At 63.6% G+C, this 15,871-nt stretch overlaps 1 protein-coding gene across 4 annotated transcripts in view; it reads right to left on the reverse strand.

Annotated features, from left to right (window-relative positions):
• The window catches only part of AGAP1 (ArfGAP with GTPase domain, ankyrin repeat and PH domain 1), a 333,220-nt gene extending 321,644 nt beyond the window's left edge, over positions 1-11,576 (reverse strand). For 2 of the 4 annotated variants that reach the window (XM_045845687.1, XM_045845686.1), the window contains exon 1: positions 10,789-11,576. In XM_045845687.1, coding sequence (XP_045701643.1) covers positions 10,789-10,951 — 163 coding nt within the window. In that variant the 5' untranslated portion in view covers positions 10,952-11,576. The remainder of the gene's footprint in view (positions 1-10,788) is intronic. The other 2 variants (XM_045845689.1, XM_045845688.1) reach the window with 1 other exon arrangement.
• Positions 11,577-15,871: the final 4,295 nt, after the last annotated feature.

Genomic DNA, 15,871 nt, shown 5'->3' on the forward strand with positions numbered 1-15,871 from the left:
GAGCCGTCCGCTCTCACCTCGAATGCCCTGCTTCGCACAAACACCCCAGCACATCCCTGACGCGCAGAGGGGTGCCGGCCCCCCCAGCAGACTGAGACCCCGCCGCTGACCTCCAAGCAGCCCCCAGCACACCGACAGCACCGAGCGCGCCGCCTCCACCTGTGCGCCAGGAGAGGGAGGGGCTGGGATCCCACGAGCGGCACAGGCTGCCCCCTCGGAGCTCGGCCTCGGAACCGCTGCCAGGAAAGCGGCCCCGCCTGCCCTCCAGGCCCAGGCAGCCTGCATCCCAGGCTCCCAGGAGAAGCACAGACCCTCTGCCCCCGGAGCGGGCGCCCCTCTGAACGCCCTCACGGTGAGCCAGGGGTGGTCTGCGAAGGGAAAGCGTGCGTTGGGGGGGGGGCCCCCAGAGGCAGACTGTGGGCGGAAAGAGATCGGACGGACGACTGTTTTCCTTCCCGGCGTAATGAGAGGACCAGCGAGGCGAGCGCAGGCGGAGGTGCCTGGGGAGACAGAACGCATCTTTGCGAAAACCGGCATTGAACTTTTTTGTGTGAAGACGGGGCTTTCTCTGGGCAGAGGAGAGAGCTTCCCAAGGCCTCTTGTTGATGGCGTGGCACCCATCAACGACCCCCCAAGTGTCATCGGCTTCCCATCTTCTCAGGCTCACACAGCAGGGCTTCCTCCCAGAGCCGCTGGGCCCTTCCACAGCGGAGCCTCCGCCCTCCCCGCCCCCCACAGCTGGCCCCGCACCTGCCCTGCCCCTGCACAGGCCCGGGCCTGCTCGCCTCTGCGCCCCAGCCCCCCAGCTCCACCAGCCCATGGACTAAACCCACCGAGTGGGAAATACACACCCTGCCGGACAGACACACAGACCCCTACAGCTACAGACTCAGACACAGACACACAGACATAGACGGGTCCACTGTTCAGAGACAGGTACACAGACACAGACGGATACCTTGTTCTGGAAGAGGCCCAGCTGGCCAGGAGACTACCTGGCCGGACAGGCAGGACCTCGGGGGCCACGGCAGCCCAGGGTCTGGGAGCCGAAGCTCAGTCATAGGAGTGCCGCCGCCCACCCCACCCCGTGGACTAATTCGGTTCCTAGCGATGGGCACCGGCCACGGTCCTCGTTTGCCTCAGACACCCACTGAAGAGTCGTCGGCTGAGGGGGTGACCTCTGAACCTGCGCATCCAAGCCCGCCCCGGGGGGACAGGGCCCCCCTCCACAAATCCCGGGTCTCCACCCCGTGTGGCCAAGCACCTCTCTCCCACCCAAACCTGGGGGTGAAATGCCCCCCACGTGCTCCCCATGCCCCTGTTCCTGGGGCTCAAAGCTCGGCCCCACTCCTGCTCCCTGCACCCCAAGACTCACAGGCAACCTCAGGCCTGCACCTCGGTGCATGCCTTCCAGGGCCCACCTCTGGTTCCCCACTCCCCTGCCCATGCCCCCCCTTCCCTCACAGAGGCTCTGGTGGGGACCCACCCTGCTGCTCCGCACCGCCACAGCCCCACAGCCACCGCCGCCGCCTTCCCGCCCTGCAGGGCGACCCTGAGCTTCACCGGCCCCGCCCCGAACGAAAACCCACACTCGGCGGCGGAGGGAGCAGGGAGCGCGCCCAGCCTGCTCTGCGGCCCACAGGCCCCTGCTCTGTCACCAGCCCCGCTCCTCCCCAGCTCTCCGCACACCGAACAGATCTGGTCTGGACGGTCCCCTGACATCGCCCAGAAAGCCTCCCGCCCGCTGCCCGGCTCCTGCCCAGCTCCCACCCGGGCCCTTCCGTGCGGCTCCCACCCGGGCCCTTCCGTGCGGCCCCCTCCCTCGCCCACCCTGCCTGGCTGTCTGTACTGCTGTGCCCCCCCCCCGGGCCCCTGGGAGGGGCACGGGTCCTGCACGTCTGTCTCTGCCCCCAGAGTCCAACCCCATGCTCGGCCCATGGCGGGTGTGCGATACCATCTCGCCTATTGATTCTCACGTTAGCCACTTCCCACGCTAAACAAAGTGAAGATAAACACGGCCTCCCCACCCCATCCCTCAAAATAAACATTTGTGTTTGCAACGCAAGTGGAGAAGTTCACACAGGCACACGCCCCTGGATCTGTGTGGATCTGTGTTTGACTCTCATAAGCTCCCAGCTCGGCCTGGGGGTGGGCGTGGCCTCTGTGGAGGGGCGTGGCAGCTCGCAGGACAGGCGGACTGAACAAAGAGAATAGCCCCTTGAGAGCAGCAGAGTTGGCCACACTTAGCTTTTCTTTTTTTCTTTGGGGTCTTCCCATAATTGCAATAAACAAACAGAAACTGAACAGTTGCTAATATGTACCCATTTAAGACCACAGAACAGTTTAGACCAACAGTAGCAAATGACCTTCCTTTCAAATACCAAGAGAGACCGACAGGTGACTTAACACCCAGGACACTGCAGTGAGAGGGGCTCAGGACGTCTGGGCTGGGCCAGCAGGAGGACCCCAAGTGACAGGGCGGTCAGCAGGTGGCCCTGGGAAGGGGCGGGCTGGTCCTGTCCCAGCGAAATGGTCCCGTCCACATTTAGGACAAAAGAGCTTCCTGGTGACCGAGTTCATTCTCCCAGCTCTACTTGCAGAGCTGCACTTACTCAGCTAACGAGGAGGCAACGGTTTGTAGGCACTCCTAAATTTAAGAAACCTAACACCCCAGACAGTGCCGGAAGTGTGTCGGCCACGGAACTGTTTGTTTATTAACAAACGAGGTCAATGCAAGGAGGGAGGCGGCCGCTCGCTCCACCACCGGCCTGACAGTCACACACTGGACCTTGAACAGCAAGGAGAGGTCGGCCTCTCCAGACTGGGGCCGCCCGCCCGCCCGCCCGCCTGATGGTGTGGTTTTGGGCTCGGAGAAAAGGGGAGCGGCCCCCCACACTCGGCTCCCAGCAGGTTCCCGGCGGGAACGGGGGCGTGTGGGCACCCACGGGCACTCGCGTGCTTCTCGTGGCAGCCCCAAAGAGGAAGCCGCCTGGATGCTCATTGACAGAGCAGACCGAGGAGGCACACGGCAGCCGACGGTCTCCAACAGCCAGCCGCATCTGGGCCCCCCTCTGGACCTTGCCCTGGACTCCGGTTGGTTACACACGGTGGCCAGTCGGTGGGAACTTCCTCTCCGTCTGTGAAGGACGAGGAGGACGCCTGTGGGCCCCGGCCCCTCAGGCCCCAGACACCCAGCGGGAGGACGTGGGAAACCAGAGACCCAGGCTCGGCCGGCGGGGCCGCCGTGGGAAACAATGCTCTCGCCTGTGTGTGTCTGAAACAGACCTCGCCGCCTGTGCCACGGGGAGCGGCGTCCGCACGGGAGGCGGCTGGATCACTGTCCCCGGCAGCCCCGCCCCGCACCCCCCCTTCTCTGAAAACAACAGAAGCAGACGGACAGACTCCCGGAAGTGCCCTGCCTGGAAAACGTGCCCATGTTCCCCTCCCTCACGGAAACGGACGACTGGAAACACAAACAGAACGTCGGGGCCGCCGGCCCTCCCCACGCCCGTGTCCACCGCACCTGGAACACCCCGCCCTGCGGACGGCCACCTCACAGACACCCCAGGAGAGGCAGAAACTCTTTCAGAACACGCAGGCGGGTCTCGGTGGGGGCGCTCAGCAGAAAAAACAAATTCTAATTCCCTCCGCGTCCTCAACACAGCCCACAGGTCTGCAGCAACCACAGCTCAGAGTGCTGAGGCTCAATGCACCCCCAGAAGACACGTCTCCCTTTGGGACCGTTCTCGGGGGGGGGGCCTGGTGACAGGAACGTCGTGTCCTACGCTGGAAATCAGCAGCCTCCTCACTGCTGACATTTCTAAGGGCAAACATAAACGGTCGGAACATGACCGGGAATAACTGGGAATCCTTCTCCCAGAACCATGAAGAGTGTTTCTCACCCTTCAAAAAAAAAAAAAAAAAAGCAGCTCCCAACACGATGCTAATGACAACCAGGCGGCATGAGCAGCTTTGAAGATTAGACAGTTGCTTGTGGAGCAACACTGTGCGGGTACTGCAACACTGCAGCCCAAAAAAGACAATCGCCGTCAAACCGCGGGAGAAGTGTGAAATGTGCAAATGAGCCCCTGCGGAAACAAAAACACCGGTCTGCTCCCGGAGAGCAGAGCACGAGCCGGGCGGCACCTGTCCCCGGCCCGTGGCGGGCCCTGATGGCCGGCGGAGGCAACAGTATCAGGGCGATGACGGCGGCCCCCCTCTCGGGCCCTGGTCCCCACCCTGGAGCCTATATTTAGTCCGCCCCTCATGGAAAAATCTCCCCACCTCGAACACAGACGCGCTGTTTGGCTGGTTATTCAAAGGGCCCACGAACAGCCTCTTCTGGTGGGGGTGGCGTCTCCTGTCCTCCCCTCCCCAGCCCCCCGACACTGCGGAGATGCCCCTTGCAGCCTCGTCAGTTGCTGTGAGTGAGGACTGCAGGGGGGTGGGCAGACGGGACCCAGACTGCACCGCTGGCCGTGCCCGGGACGGGTCAGCAGTGTGTCTCGGGGCAGCTGCCCCAAGCACGGCCCCGTGTGCAGGCCCTAACACCCTAAACCAGGCGCCGCAAACCCCGCGGCCCCAGGGGGCGCCCGGAAGGCCGGGCCCACAGCAGCGCACAAGGCCCAGCGCGCACACACACACCCCGCTCGAAGAAAACAACAGATGCTACAGAGATCAGAGGCAGACGTCTGCGGGCTGCACTGTGCTTCCCGGGGAGAGGCGCTTGTTAACAAAGGGAGGGAGCTGTGTGGTGAGCACCGGGTCAGGGCCCCGGACGCTGGAGTTTAACAACAACCCGGCCTGATGCACTGCGCCAAACTCAGTCACGTCAGCAAAGGAAGGGCTCGCAGGACCGCGGTACCAGTGTGTTGTTGGGCAGGGGGCGGGGCCAGGGCCAGGGGCGGGGCCTGGGGGCAGGGGGGCGGGGCCTGGGGGTGAGGGGGCGGGGCTTGGGGGCATGAGTTCCTCTGGAAGCTAAGAAACACGAGACCCCATCAGTAGTTAAGAGCCAGGGCCAGACGGACAAATTATAAAGCCCTGGGGGTACACAGGGGGAAAAGGGTTACAAAATAAGGGACTTTAGAGTTAACAAAATAAAAACCCGTCCTGGATAGAACACAGAGGGGGCACAGCAGGGCCACGGGTCTGCTCTGCAGGTCCCTGCAGCTGAGGGAGGCCTCTGATCCCTCCGACTCACCCCCTTCAGCCTGGACCACCCCCCCTCCGCCACCCTGGGCCCTTCTGTGACCCAAATTAACACAGAGCCCCCCCCCCTTGTCACGGAAACGCTCTCGCAGCCCCGGAAGGGCCGTGACAGGGACCCGGGAAGAGGCCCACGGGGACCTCGGCAGTCCCTGAAGACGAGACCCAGGACCGCAGACCAGGACTGAGGAGGGCACGGGACACCCGCGGGTCCCACCTCCCCACACGGCAGCCTGGACAATGTCCGCTCCCCAACCTGGCCACTTCCCTCACCACAGGCCAGAAGCAGAGTGAGCCTGAACTTGAACCCACCGGGACCTGGGATGAAATCCTTCCTTCATCACAATCCCCCGGGGGCCTGCGGGCGCTCACATGTCACCTGCAGGGCGCATGAGGGGACGGAGCCTGGGAGCGCTGGCCCAGAGGAGCCGCTGGGGTCCGGGCTCCTGCCTCTGCCATCCATGCTCCCCACACGTGTCCCCGGGCCGGCCTGCCGCACGGAAACTCAGGGGTCGAGCTCACCTCTGAGAGCCACGGCTCCCGATGGTGCGTGGAGGACGCCACATCATGTCAGCCGCCGGGTCTGTCCCTCATTTGTCCCTGGGGGCGAAGCTGGTCCTATGTCTCAAATCCACTGACGCCAACACGAAATACCACCAACCGCGGGCACACGCCGCCAGGGCCCAGCAGGCAGGCAGGCCTCTCCTGCCCCGACGTACACTGAGGAAACCTCGTTCCCACCCCAGCCGCCCCGCCGGCTCCCAAGGTGTGCGGCCCTGACGTCTTCACTTGGCGACCTCTCTGGACACCCTCCCTCGAGCCAGAGGACAAGCACCACAACACGGAGGGGGAGGAGCAAGAGGACCCGGGTGCCCGAGAGAAGCGGAGCCCTGAGGCAGGTCCGCCCACCGGGGGCCGGGCAGGACGTGGCGACAGTGTCGCCAAGGAGACAGAAGAGGACACAGTGGGTTTCTGCCCTCGTGCAGCCCCCAGCCCTTCCGGCTGAGCCAACGGGAGCTGGGGACACCGAGCCGGCAGCCCCGTCATGACAGGGAGAGGCAGGAAAAGACCGGACAGTGGCCAGGGTGGAGGGGACAGATGCCTGGATGGGAAAGGGCCGGACACTGCCAGCAGGACAGGGGGTTTAACGTGGAAGCGACGAAGACACAAGGGAGACCATTTTTGAGGGGGAAACAGAGACACTTACATCCCCAGTGAAAAGGCCCCGAACCTGCACCGTTTGATTAAACCTGAACTCTCACGAACACCGTGGACAGTGGCCGAGAACAATCGCGCTCACCCGAGGCAGGGAGAGAGATCTGTTCCCGAGATGCGTCCACCCACGACACGCACGTCAGGGGCGCCGCTGCAGGAGGGCCACCTCACACCGCCAGAGCTCGGCCGCGGCACGCAGCCCGACGGAACAGACGACGCCGCTGGTCTCCCGAGCGGCACTCTCAAATCAAACCCCTCCCGTGGGAAGGGGACGTGGGACTCGGGACCAAAACGGCGCGCGCACAGAGCCGGCGGGGCTGCGAGTGACCAGGAGCTCCAGCCCGGGCTCCGTCGGGGCTCGAGGGCCAGCGCTGAGGCCGGGTCAGCCCGGCCCATGTCTCGGGTCGGTCTGCTTCCATGTCACGAAACCGCCACGAGATGAAAGGACGCCGTGCAGGCTGCGCGCTGAGCACAGACGCTGAACAAAGGGGCTGTGCCACTGGATTAAGGGGCCCCCAGCCCCATCAAGTCCCCCAGAAGCAGGGCCCAGCCCTGGAAGCCCCTGTGAAAGTGTCCTCGTCGGGGGTGCCAGGCAGAGCTCTCCCCCCAAGGACGAGGCCACAGGGACCTCTCCAGGGCCCCCCGAGGAGCCACCCCAAAGCACAGATAGGCCGGGGGTAGGCTGGGTCCCCACTGACCTGCTGCCCGGACAGCTGGCTGGGGGTCCGGGCTCGGCCTGGCTGAGCGAGCCGGCTGGGTTATCGCTGGCCCCTGCCCCTGGGAAGCTGAATGACAAAGTGCAATCGCTAACAGAGACTTCATCCCTAAAACAAGGAGCTTTGCTCCACGAGAAAGGCAGTTGACTCATTCACCTCAATCCCGTCAACCCAGACGGGCTTGAAAAGAGGAACCGGAGGGGAAAACCTCGCCCAGCGGCCCACACCGGGGTACAGGCCACTCCCAGGCACACTTCTGGGTACAGAGGAGACAGGCTTCAGGGCCACATTTCCCGGCGTGCCATACCCCGTGGGACACGCCAGAGATCCGATCAGGCAAACCTGAAAACCATCAGCCATGCTCCCTCAAACCCCAGGGTTTGGGGTACGTAGGGAACCGGAGAACAATCTCTCAGAGTCTGAGAAATAAAGACCAACAAAAAACACACCCACTTTGGTGGGGCAGGGGCAAGGACATGGTTTAAAACAAGATGGAGAACAAAATCCCATCCCCTACGCCTGCACACGGGACCGCAGACCCGCGCGTGTTTGGGGATCTCCTTCAACCACAACACGCGCACACGCGGTGAGGTCCGTCTCCGCAGAGCTTCCCCGGGGCAGAGCCACGCAGCGGCCGAAAGGTTCTCCCCTTTGACGAGGCCGCTCCTCGCTCGGGCAGCAACACTCCTGCAGCTGCCGGCACACGGGGACCCTTTCCAGAGATGGCGCAGCACAGCCGACACCAGAGCAAGTGGGCACCCCCACAGGGGAAGCCACACTCAGGGCCTTTCCCAACACTGCAAAGTGCACATGGGATGCGGGTCCCGAGACGCTCCACGGATGACTCCAAGTTCACGTTACGTGCCCACGGAGGCAGGGAAAGCCTCGCCGGACAGCCTCCAAAACACACGGCTTTCTCTGTTGGGTGGGACACGCTATTTTTAAACTACTTGCTGGGACAGGTGTATGCTCTCCTGGTTGGAAATGGTGGACTGTACGTTGTCACTGAAAAAGATTCACAGTTTGCCGCTGTTGTGCCCTGACCCGCAAGGTCCCAGGTGGGGGCAGAGCTGCACCTGAGTCTCAGAGTCACCGTGCCACTCCAGTGCCCACCTGCCCGCCCAGTGATCCCACTGCCTGCCCCCCCCCCAACAAGGCACAGCAGCCTTGGCGCTTCACGGCAGCGCGCTGGGGCCCACTGTGCGTGGACAGCCTGCGCCCCGCACCGCTGCAGAGAGCTGCTTCGGCACCGCTCTCCTCTCCCGCAAAGAAAGAAAAAACGCTGCCCTGCCCCCGTGAGCAGCCCTCTCCACTTCCAAAACACAGACGCAGATCACGACCGCATCCTGCAGCGGGGCGGGAGAGCGCTTCACCAGGACAAATGAAGTCACTGCTCCCTAACCCCGGGCAGTGCGAGGCGCCTGGGGAGGCCGCCGGCCTGGGCTCTCTCTCTGTCCCGATGACCGCACTCTGAATGACCTCAGTCAAATGTGCGGGAGGTCGTGCTCCCTCCCGGAACCTCCACCTCCCGCCAACTGAGGACATGAGAGTGGGCCCACACTCCCTCGGGACACCCTCAGGTCACAGATGCAAAAAACATTTGTCGAAGTTCTATGCCAATGCCAATGAAAGGCGCCATCACGGTTGGTGACACTGCACAGAACCGAAGCGTGTCTGCGTGATTCTTAAGCCTCGTTAAATCACCAACATCCCTGACACAATACAGACATTCCTTTTCCTAACAGAAAGGTAGTAACGCCGCCAACGCCACGAGCAGGCTTCGAGCACGGATTCCGAGTCTCGCTGAGAATGAGAGACTCAGCCAGGCAGGGGACCGAAGTCTCACATCACAAGGGCAGACACCGAGCTACCAAAACCGTCATCCAGAAACCACTCGGCATTAAAAAAAAAAAAAAGGAAACCACATCCTCTTTCTAGAAAGTGCAACCACCACCGCCTCGCTGGGAGTGCTCGGGACCCAGCACCCGGCACCCAGCACCCGGCACCCAGCTTCCAGAGTGGGAAAGGCGAACCAGGCGTCGTGAGTCACACTCCACTGCAGGCTGTCTCTGCTCAGCCTCCGGGGCCCTCAGCCAGGTCTGTTCGGTAGGTGCTTGGCACCGACTTTCAAAGTGTTTCATCAGACTGCCGTGGATGCTGCAGAGAGACAAGGGACACCGGCGGTGCCCCCTCTCACCGAGATCGGCTTCCAGAGGAACACGGCTGCCCCACCCCCAGACCACCAGCACCCTGTGCAGGTCCATGGCCCCCCTGCAGCCCCCGCCGCTGGAGGAATCCGGAAGCATCTCTAATTGCCAGGAGGGCAGCCAGGTGTGCTGAGAGCCAGGCCCCACAGGAGACTGGAGCACGGCTCACATCCTCTGGGGGAGTCAGTCCGGCCCCTGTGAATACTGCCGGCCAATCGGCAGCCTGGCCCAGCCTCTGTTCCAGTCCACGGAGCTGCCAGGGGGTCAGCACCGCACCATTCACCTTCCCCGCCTAAGTGGCCAAGCGTCCGTCAGGCCACTCTGGGGTTAGCAGTGCAGGCTGGGTGGCGCCTGAGCAAAGCCCTCCCGTGGCCGAGGCCCCGGGTGACAGACTGCAGCCCGGCTTCAGACACGCTCCTGCCGGGCCTCCCTCAACAGCATCCCTGCTGGCCTCAGGCCGGGACAGTCCTGCACTGTGGATGGACAACCCGCCCTGCAGGCCATTCACCATCCCTGGCCAAAGGGGACAGGAGGGAAGACCCCACATGCCCCGTCCCCGCCCCACACCGGTCTCCCAGGCGGGCATGAGCAGGACGGCGTGGGTAGGGCAAGGAGACGTCCACAGGCTGGGCAGCAGCCCGGCACAGGCCACACCGGTGACCCAGAGAGAACACCGGCCGGGAGAGGCAGGCTCTTCTTCCCCTTCCCAGGGGGCTCACAGACTCGCGCGATGTGCCGGAAAGGACGCCAGCTTCCAGGAAGGCGAGACCCTCAGGCTGAGGGGCCCCACCCCCTCCCGGTAGGGCTCTCCTAATTTGGTCCAGGGTTTGGGTAGAAGACACTCTACGGAGACCAGTCTCCACGCGGGGGAAGACACACCACGCTGTCTGCCTGCAGCGGGGGCTGACTCTGGGCAAAGGGCTGGGCTCCGCGGCTCCGCTGTGGCCCTGACCTGAGGCAGGGCGGCCCTGCCCCTCCTCAGCTCGCTGGCCAGAGCCTCAGCCCCAGCGGCAGCACTTCTGAAACAGTCTCCAGCGCCGCCCAGCAAGGTGGTACCAAGTGACCTGGGAAGCTGTCACGGTCCCAGGACGCCAACTCCTGGAGCTGCCCCCAGGCACTCGTGGGGCCGGGTCACTCTGGCGACCCAGGTCACTCTGGCGACCCAGGACACGACCGCGCCGGACACTTTCTCACGGGAGAGAGACTACTACCCATCTTCCCCCGCAGGGCTGGGGGCGCGCTCGCCCGGCCCATGGCCTCCTCCGGGCTCTCGCCCGGCCTTGCAGGGTAAGAAGCCCCGCAGTGCTCACTCGGCCGGACAGCCGCGTGCCACGGCCCGGCGCGTGTGTACACACGCGCACACACACGCGCGCGCACACCCCGCCGCACCACGGGCGCCCGCTCCCCCGCGCTTTCCAGAAACCCGGCGACGGCCGGGTCCTCACCTTCGATGGCGATGACGTGCTCCCGAATCTGATTCTGCAGCACCGGCTCGTCCACGCGCTCCAGCAGCTCGTAGATGGAGTAGATGTTGGGATGGACCGACTCGAAGCGCTGGATCTCGGCCCGGATGGCAGCCGAGTTGGCCAGCTGCTGCTGGTAGTTCATGGTGCAGGCGCCGCGCCCGGAGCCGCGCGCCCCCCGCCGCCGCCGCCGCCCCGCGCCCCGGGGCCCGCGGGCCGCTGAGCCCGGGGCGCCGCAGCCCCCGGGGAGCCGGGCCCGCCGGCGGCGGGCGGACGAAGCGCGAGAAGAAAGGAGCAGGCGGAGCAGGCGGAGCAGGCGCGGGGCCGGCCCGCGGACTCAGTTCATGGCCGGGACGCGCGGCCGGCGAGCGAGCGGGCCCCGGCGCCCCGGGTCAGCGGGCCCCCATGGAGCGCGCCGCGGCGGGCGCGGCCGGCCCCTGAGGAGGCTCGCTCGGGCGCCTTCCTGCGCCGCAGCCGCGTCCACCCCTAGGCGCTGCCCCTCCGAGCAGCCATTAAAGCCCAGGCAGCCGCCGCGCTCCCAGCGCCGGGGCCGAGTGCCGGCCCCCGGGCAGTGGCCGCGCCGCTCCGGGCGCCGGGCCGCGGCGCGGGTCCGCGCGCTGCGTGCTGTACCGTCCGGTGCGCCGAGGCCACCGCGCGCCGCCCGCTGAGCCGGGATCGAGCCGCAGGCGCCGTGCTAGCCGCGGAGCCCGCTCCAGTGCCGCCCGCCGCCTGCCCGGCCGGCCCCCTCCCTGGCACGCAGGGCTCTGGCCCACGTCGGCCCCGCCTCCGCCCCGCCCGCCCGCGCGCTCTCCGCCCTCCGGCCGCCGCCGCCGCCACTGCCGCTGCCGCTGCGGCCGCTGCGTCCTCCGCGGCGCTTCCCAGCGCGCCGGATCCCGGGGAATTGCGCCAGGCCCCGCCCCGCGCCGGCCCCGGGCTTCCTGGGACTTGTAGTCCGCGCCGCGTCGGCCCCAGTGGGGACCGCGAGGGAGGGACGCACCGCTCGGCGCTCGTTTCCCCGGGCGCGGCCGGGCCAGGGGTCCCAGGGCGCGGGACCTTCCTGCCCGCCGACCTCGGGCGCGGCGCGGCCCGGCTCCTTCCCGAGCCCTCTCTGCGGGAGCTTGCACTGCCCCGCGGGCCCCCGCGCGCCCGGACCCGGGAGGCACTGAGCGACCCCGCCTGCCGCGTTTTGGTGTTTCCAAGGGGCTGACTCGAGGAGGCTTTGCGACTCGCCAGTGCACGCCGAGGGCAGTTTGCCGCCCACTCCCGTCTTTTAACTTGCTGTCTCCTTTTCCGAAAGGGACATGAATGCTCCCTCCGGGGGCCGTGGGTGTTCACACGCCGTGAGTGAACTGAAGTTTAGACAAGGATGTGAGCTAGGTGCGATGAAATATCACGGAGATTACCTAGGCATCGTCTTCCTTTAAAGAGAGAAAGAGAGAGAGCGCGCTACAGATAGCAAGCTACAGCGCTGGCGTGGGCTCCGCGTGGATCCCCAGCCCCGTGCTTGTCCGCCCCCACCCGAATCCCGGCGCAGCTCAGCCCCCAGGGAGCCCACGGAGCCAGACTAGCTCGCTGCGTCTAGACCAGCTCGTCTAGACTGGCCAAGGCTTCTCCCGGTCCCCACGCAGCCTGCGTGGCTGGCTTGCGCTCGCGGGTACCCAGGCTGTGGGGCCAGTGTCGGGGCTCACAGTTCCCCAAAGGTGCCCAGCAGCTTCAGCATGCCGGACTTGGTGTCCTCCTCCCCGCTCCCAAGTCCCAGCAGGCCAAGTTCATCCCTCCTTCTGCTTTACACTGACCCTGAGTAGCTATAAGGATGGAAATGCCTGCTGCTGGCCTGGTTTTCCTGAACCCACTGCAGTCATTGATGACTCGCCTCTTTGAAGCCACCCCCCCGCCCACCATGCCTTGGCTGCGGGGGGTACCTTGTTCTCCAGCTCTCCTTCTGCCTTCCTGCTTCTGGGCCCTTCTGGGATTCCTTCTCACGTGGAAAGCCCCGGGGTGGCTCACCCCTGGACCGCTTCTCCGTTCCACATCTGCGAGGAACTCTGCGTGTGGCTTTGACTCTCGTGTGCGGGTTGTGCACTTCAAACTTACATCTCCAACCCCGCCCTCACGCGGGAATAACAAATTCATCCTCAACCGCCTCCCCGCCCTCTCTTGGACGCCCCCAGTCATGTAACTCCAACCAGACCCCAGCTCCTTCTCACCCAGCTACCGAGATTCTCTCGGCCGCCACGCTGCTGCGGGGAAGCCCAAGCCACACGGACAGGCCTTGTGCGTGGGAATGAATGGTCCTGCAGCTGCCTCCAGCTCCCAGGCTCCAGTCTTTTGGCTGAAGCTCCAGACGGCGGATGGAGACAGCCGGCTCTGTCCGTGCCTCGTCTGAACCCCTGACTCACAGAGGCTCTGAGGTGTAATACGTACTTGCTGTTGTAAGCCACACTGCTTTGGACTAATGTGTTCTGCCGGAATAGGGCCAAATCGACAAGGCCCCTCGCGCCCTGTGAAAATGTGTGAGTATTGTGAGATGTGTGTGCGAGCACGTGCATGTGACATCTTTGTTTCTCGATTCTCTGTTTATGGAGTGTTTCTCCTGAAGGAGGGGCCCCTGGAGAGAGAGTCCCGTTCCCACAGTGGTTCTGCTCTTTATCTCCAGGCGGCCTTGTCCGATGGCCACGGCTCCTCTTCTGAGACAGATGTCTTAGTTCACTATTTCTCCCACACATGTAGCGGCTTAAACCACTCGAATGGAGCCCCCTCCAATTCCGGGGTCCAGACGTCCGGCATGGCCTCCCCGGGCTGAACTCAAGGCCGAGGGCACGTTCCTTTCTGTCCACTCTGCAGAGGCTCCCTCTCCTGGCCTTCGCCGGCCTCTCGGGGCCGCCAGCACCCCTTGGCTTGTGGCCCCCTCCTCCATCCGGTTCACAGCCAGCAAAGGGGGGGTGGAGTTTTTCTCCCGGGACGTCACTTGGACCCCCTCCTTTGCCCACTTTTCAGAATCCTCGTGATCCTGTTAATCCCACCCAGAGAATCCAGCGTCACCTCCCCGTCAAAAAGTCATCTGATTAGTAACCCTAATTCCATCTGCAACCTTCATCCCCCTTTGCCCTGTGAGGTAACACACATACACCGGTTCCGGGCATTAGGACCCAGATGTCTTTGAAGGGCGGGGGCCATTATTCTGCCTATAAACTCTGCCACTGTGCAGCATGCATTTCCTCTGGTCGAGGGCAAAGGTAGTTGCCTTGGAGCCCACACCTGTGTGCAACTGCCAGTGTTTTCCAAAGAGATATTGGGTTGCCGGAATCAGCCTTGGACCGGACTCCCCCAACCCCTGCCGCCCCTGCCCCGCCCCCAGGCCAGGTGGCCCCTGGGAACTCTGTGGGCCCCAAGAAGTCCCCCACCGCCGACACGTCGGGAACCCCACCGCGGGCGGGGCCCGGGCCCAGACCCAGCGCGATGGGAGACAGAAACTCGGGGCCACGTCCGTCTCTAGAGGCTTCCTGCCCGCGTTCTCTCGCGCTCCATCGTTAGGCCCGTCAGCGCTGGGTCACGGGGCTGCAGGAGAACCTTCCGGAGGCGCAGAGCCCACAACATGAGCGGTGGTCCTGCTCAGCTCACGCTCGTCTGCCACAGATTTTCCCATGTGTCGGATACACTTAAAATTAATGGAATGGAACATGTATACATATATATATATACATATATACATACACACACACATATACATTTCAACCAAGATTTTTCAATATTCATTAACAATGCAGAAGATTTCTGTACAAAATCCCAGCTTTCCTCCTCCAAGTGCCCCAAAAGTGAGGGTGCTTCTCACAGACACGGACAAAGGTTCAGGGGTGAGGGGAGGCGGGGCCTGGGGAGGTCAGAGTTCAGAAACTTGGAGGAAACTCGGAGGAACGTGAACACTGAATCCCGGAGGCTGGTTTTCATGAACGGTCTTCGGTTCCGGCGTCCCGGGCCCTCTCTCCCAATCTTCCCCCATCAGCCCCCGCCCTCTCCCCCGAGGCGGCGGCGCCGGGCCTCACAGCCTCGGCGGTCTTGACCTGCTGGCGAGGAATTTGCCCAAACTATGACACTTCACGGCACTCATTGTAACTCTTCGGAGAAAGGCCCAGGGACCAAAAAATGTCCGTCACCTCATTTTCATACATTAAGGAGTGATTGTTACACAGAGAGGAATTCTATGGGTCATGATTTAGAAAGAAAAATTTAGAAAGAAAGAAATATCCTCACCTGAGGACATTTTTTCATGGCTCCTAGAAAGAGAGAAAGAAAGAGAGGAAGGAGAGGGAGAGAAACACGGGTGTGAGAGAGAAACATCAGTTGGTCGCCTCCTGTGCGCACCTGGACCGGGGATGGAACCCGCAATCTCGGCTTGCGTGCGCCCCAGCTGGGAATCAAACCCACAACCTCTTGGTTACGGCCCGACACTCCAACCCACGGAGCCACACCAGCCAGGGTGGTCGTGACTTTTTAATAGGTTGAGTTCAAGTCTATTAATAAACAGGACAGGATGAGACAGCACAGGAGAGAGTGCGGCAGAATGCAACACCAGGGCATGTACACGAGCGAGTCCTGTTTCAGGGGGACCGTCGTTCTGTGGGTTTTGTCACTGAGGAAAGACGGAGAAGGGGCCATCTCTCAGAGGACAGGCATACAGGCCGAACCCCAACCCTGCCTCTCCCTGGGTGTCTCTGCCCAGCGTCACTAGTCGGGAGTCCCCATGGGGTGTCCGTTTCTTATGGCTGCTGTAGCACATGGACATGAACTTAGTGGTTTAAAACCATGCATCTTTACCGTGTAGTGCTGGAAGGAAGACAGGAGCCTGGAGTGGGTTGCACGGGGCTGGAACAGGGGTGTCAGCAGGGCTCCGTGAGTGCCTTCTGGAGGCTCTGGGAGGGACTCTGTTTCCTTGCCTTTTGAGCTTTGCGAAGCCACTTGCACCCCTGGGGGTGTGGCCTTGTGCTCCATTGTCAAAGCCAGCAATAGAGCATCTTCAAATCTCGCTCTGTCCCCCCACCCCCACCCCCGCCCCCCTCTTAAGGAC

Source organism: Phyllostomus hastatus, unplaced genomic scaffold, assembly GCF_019186645.2.
Source record: "Phyllostomus hastatus isolate PE091 unplaced genomic scaffold, TTU_PhHast_1.1 phas_contig_477, whole genome shotgun sequence".
Classification (NCBI taxonomy): domain Eukaryota; kingdom Metazoa; phylum Chordata; class Mammalia; order Chiroptera; family Phyllostomidae; genus Phyllostomus; species Phyllostomus hastatus.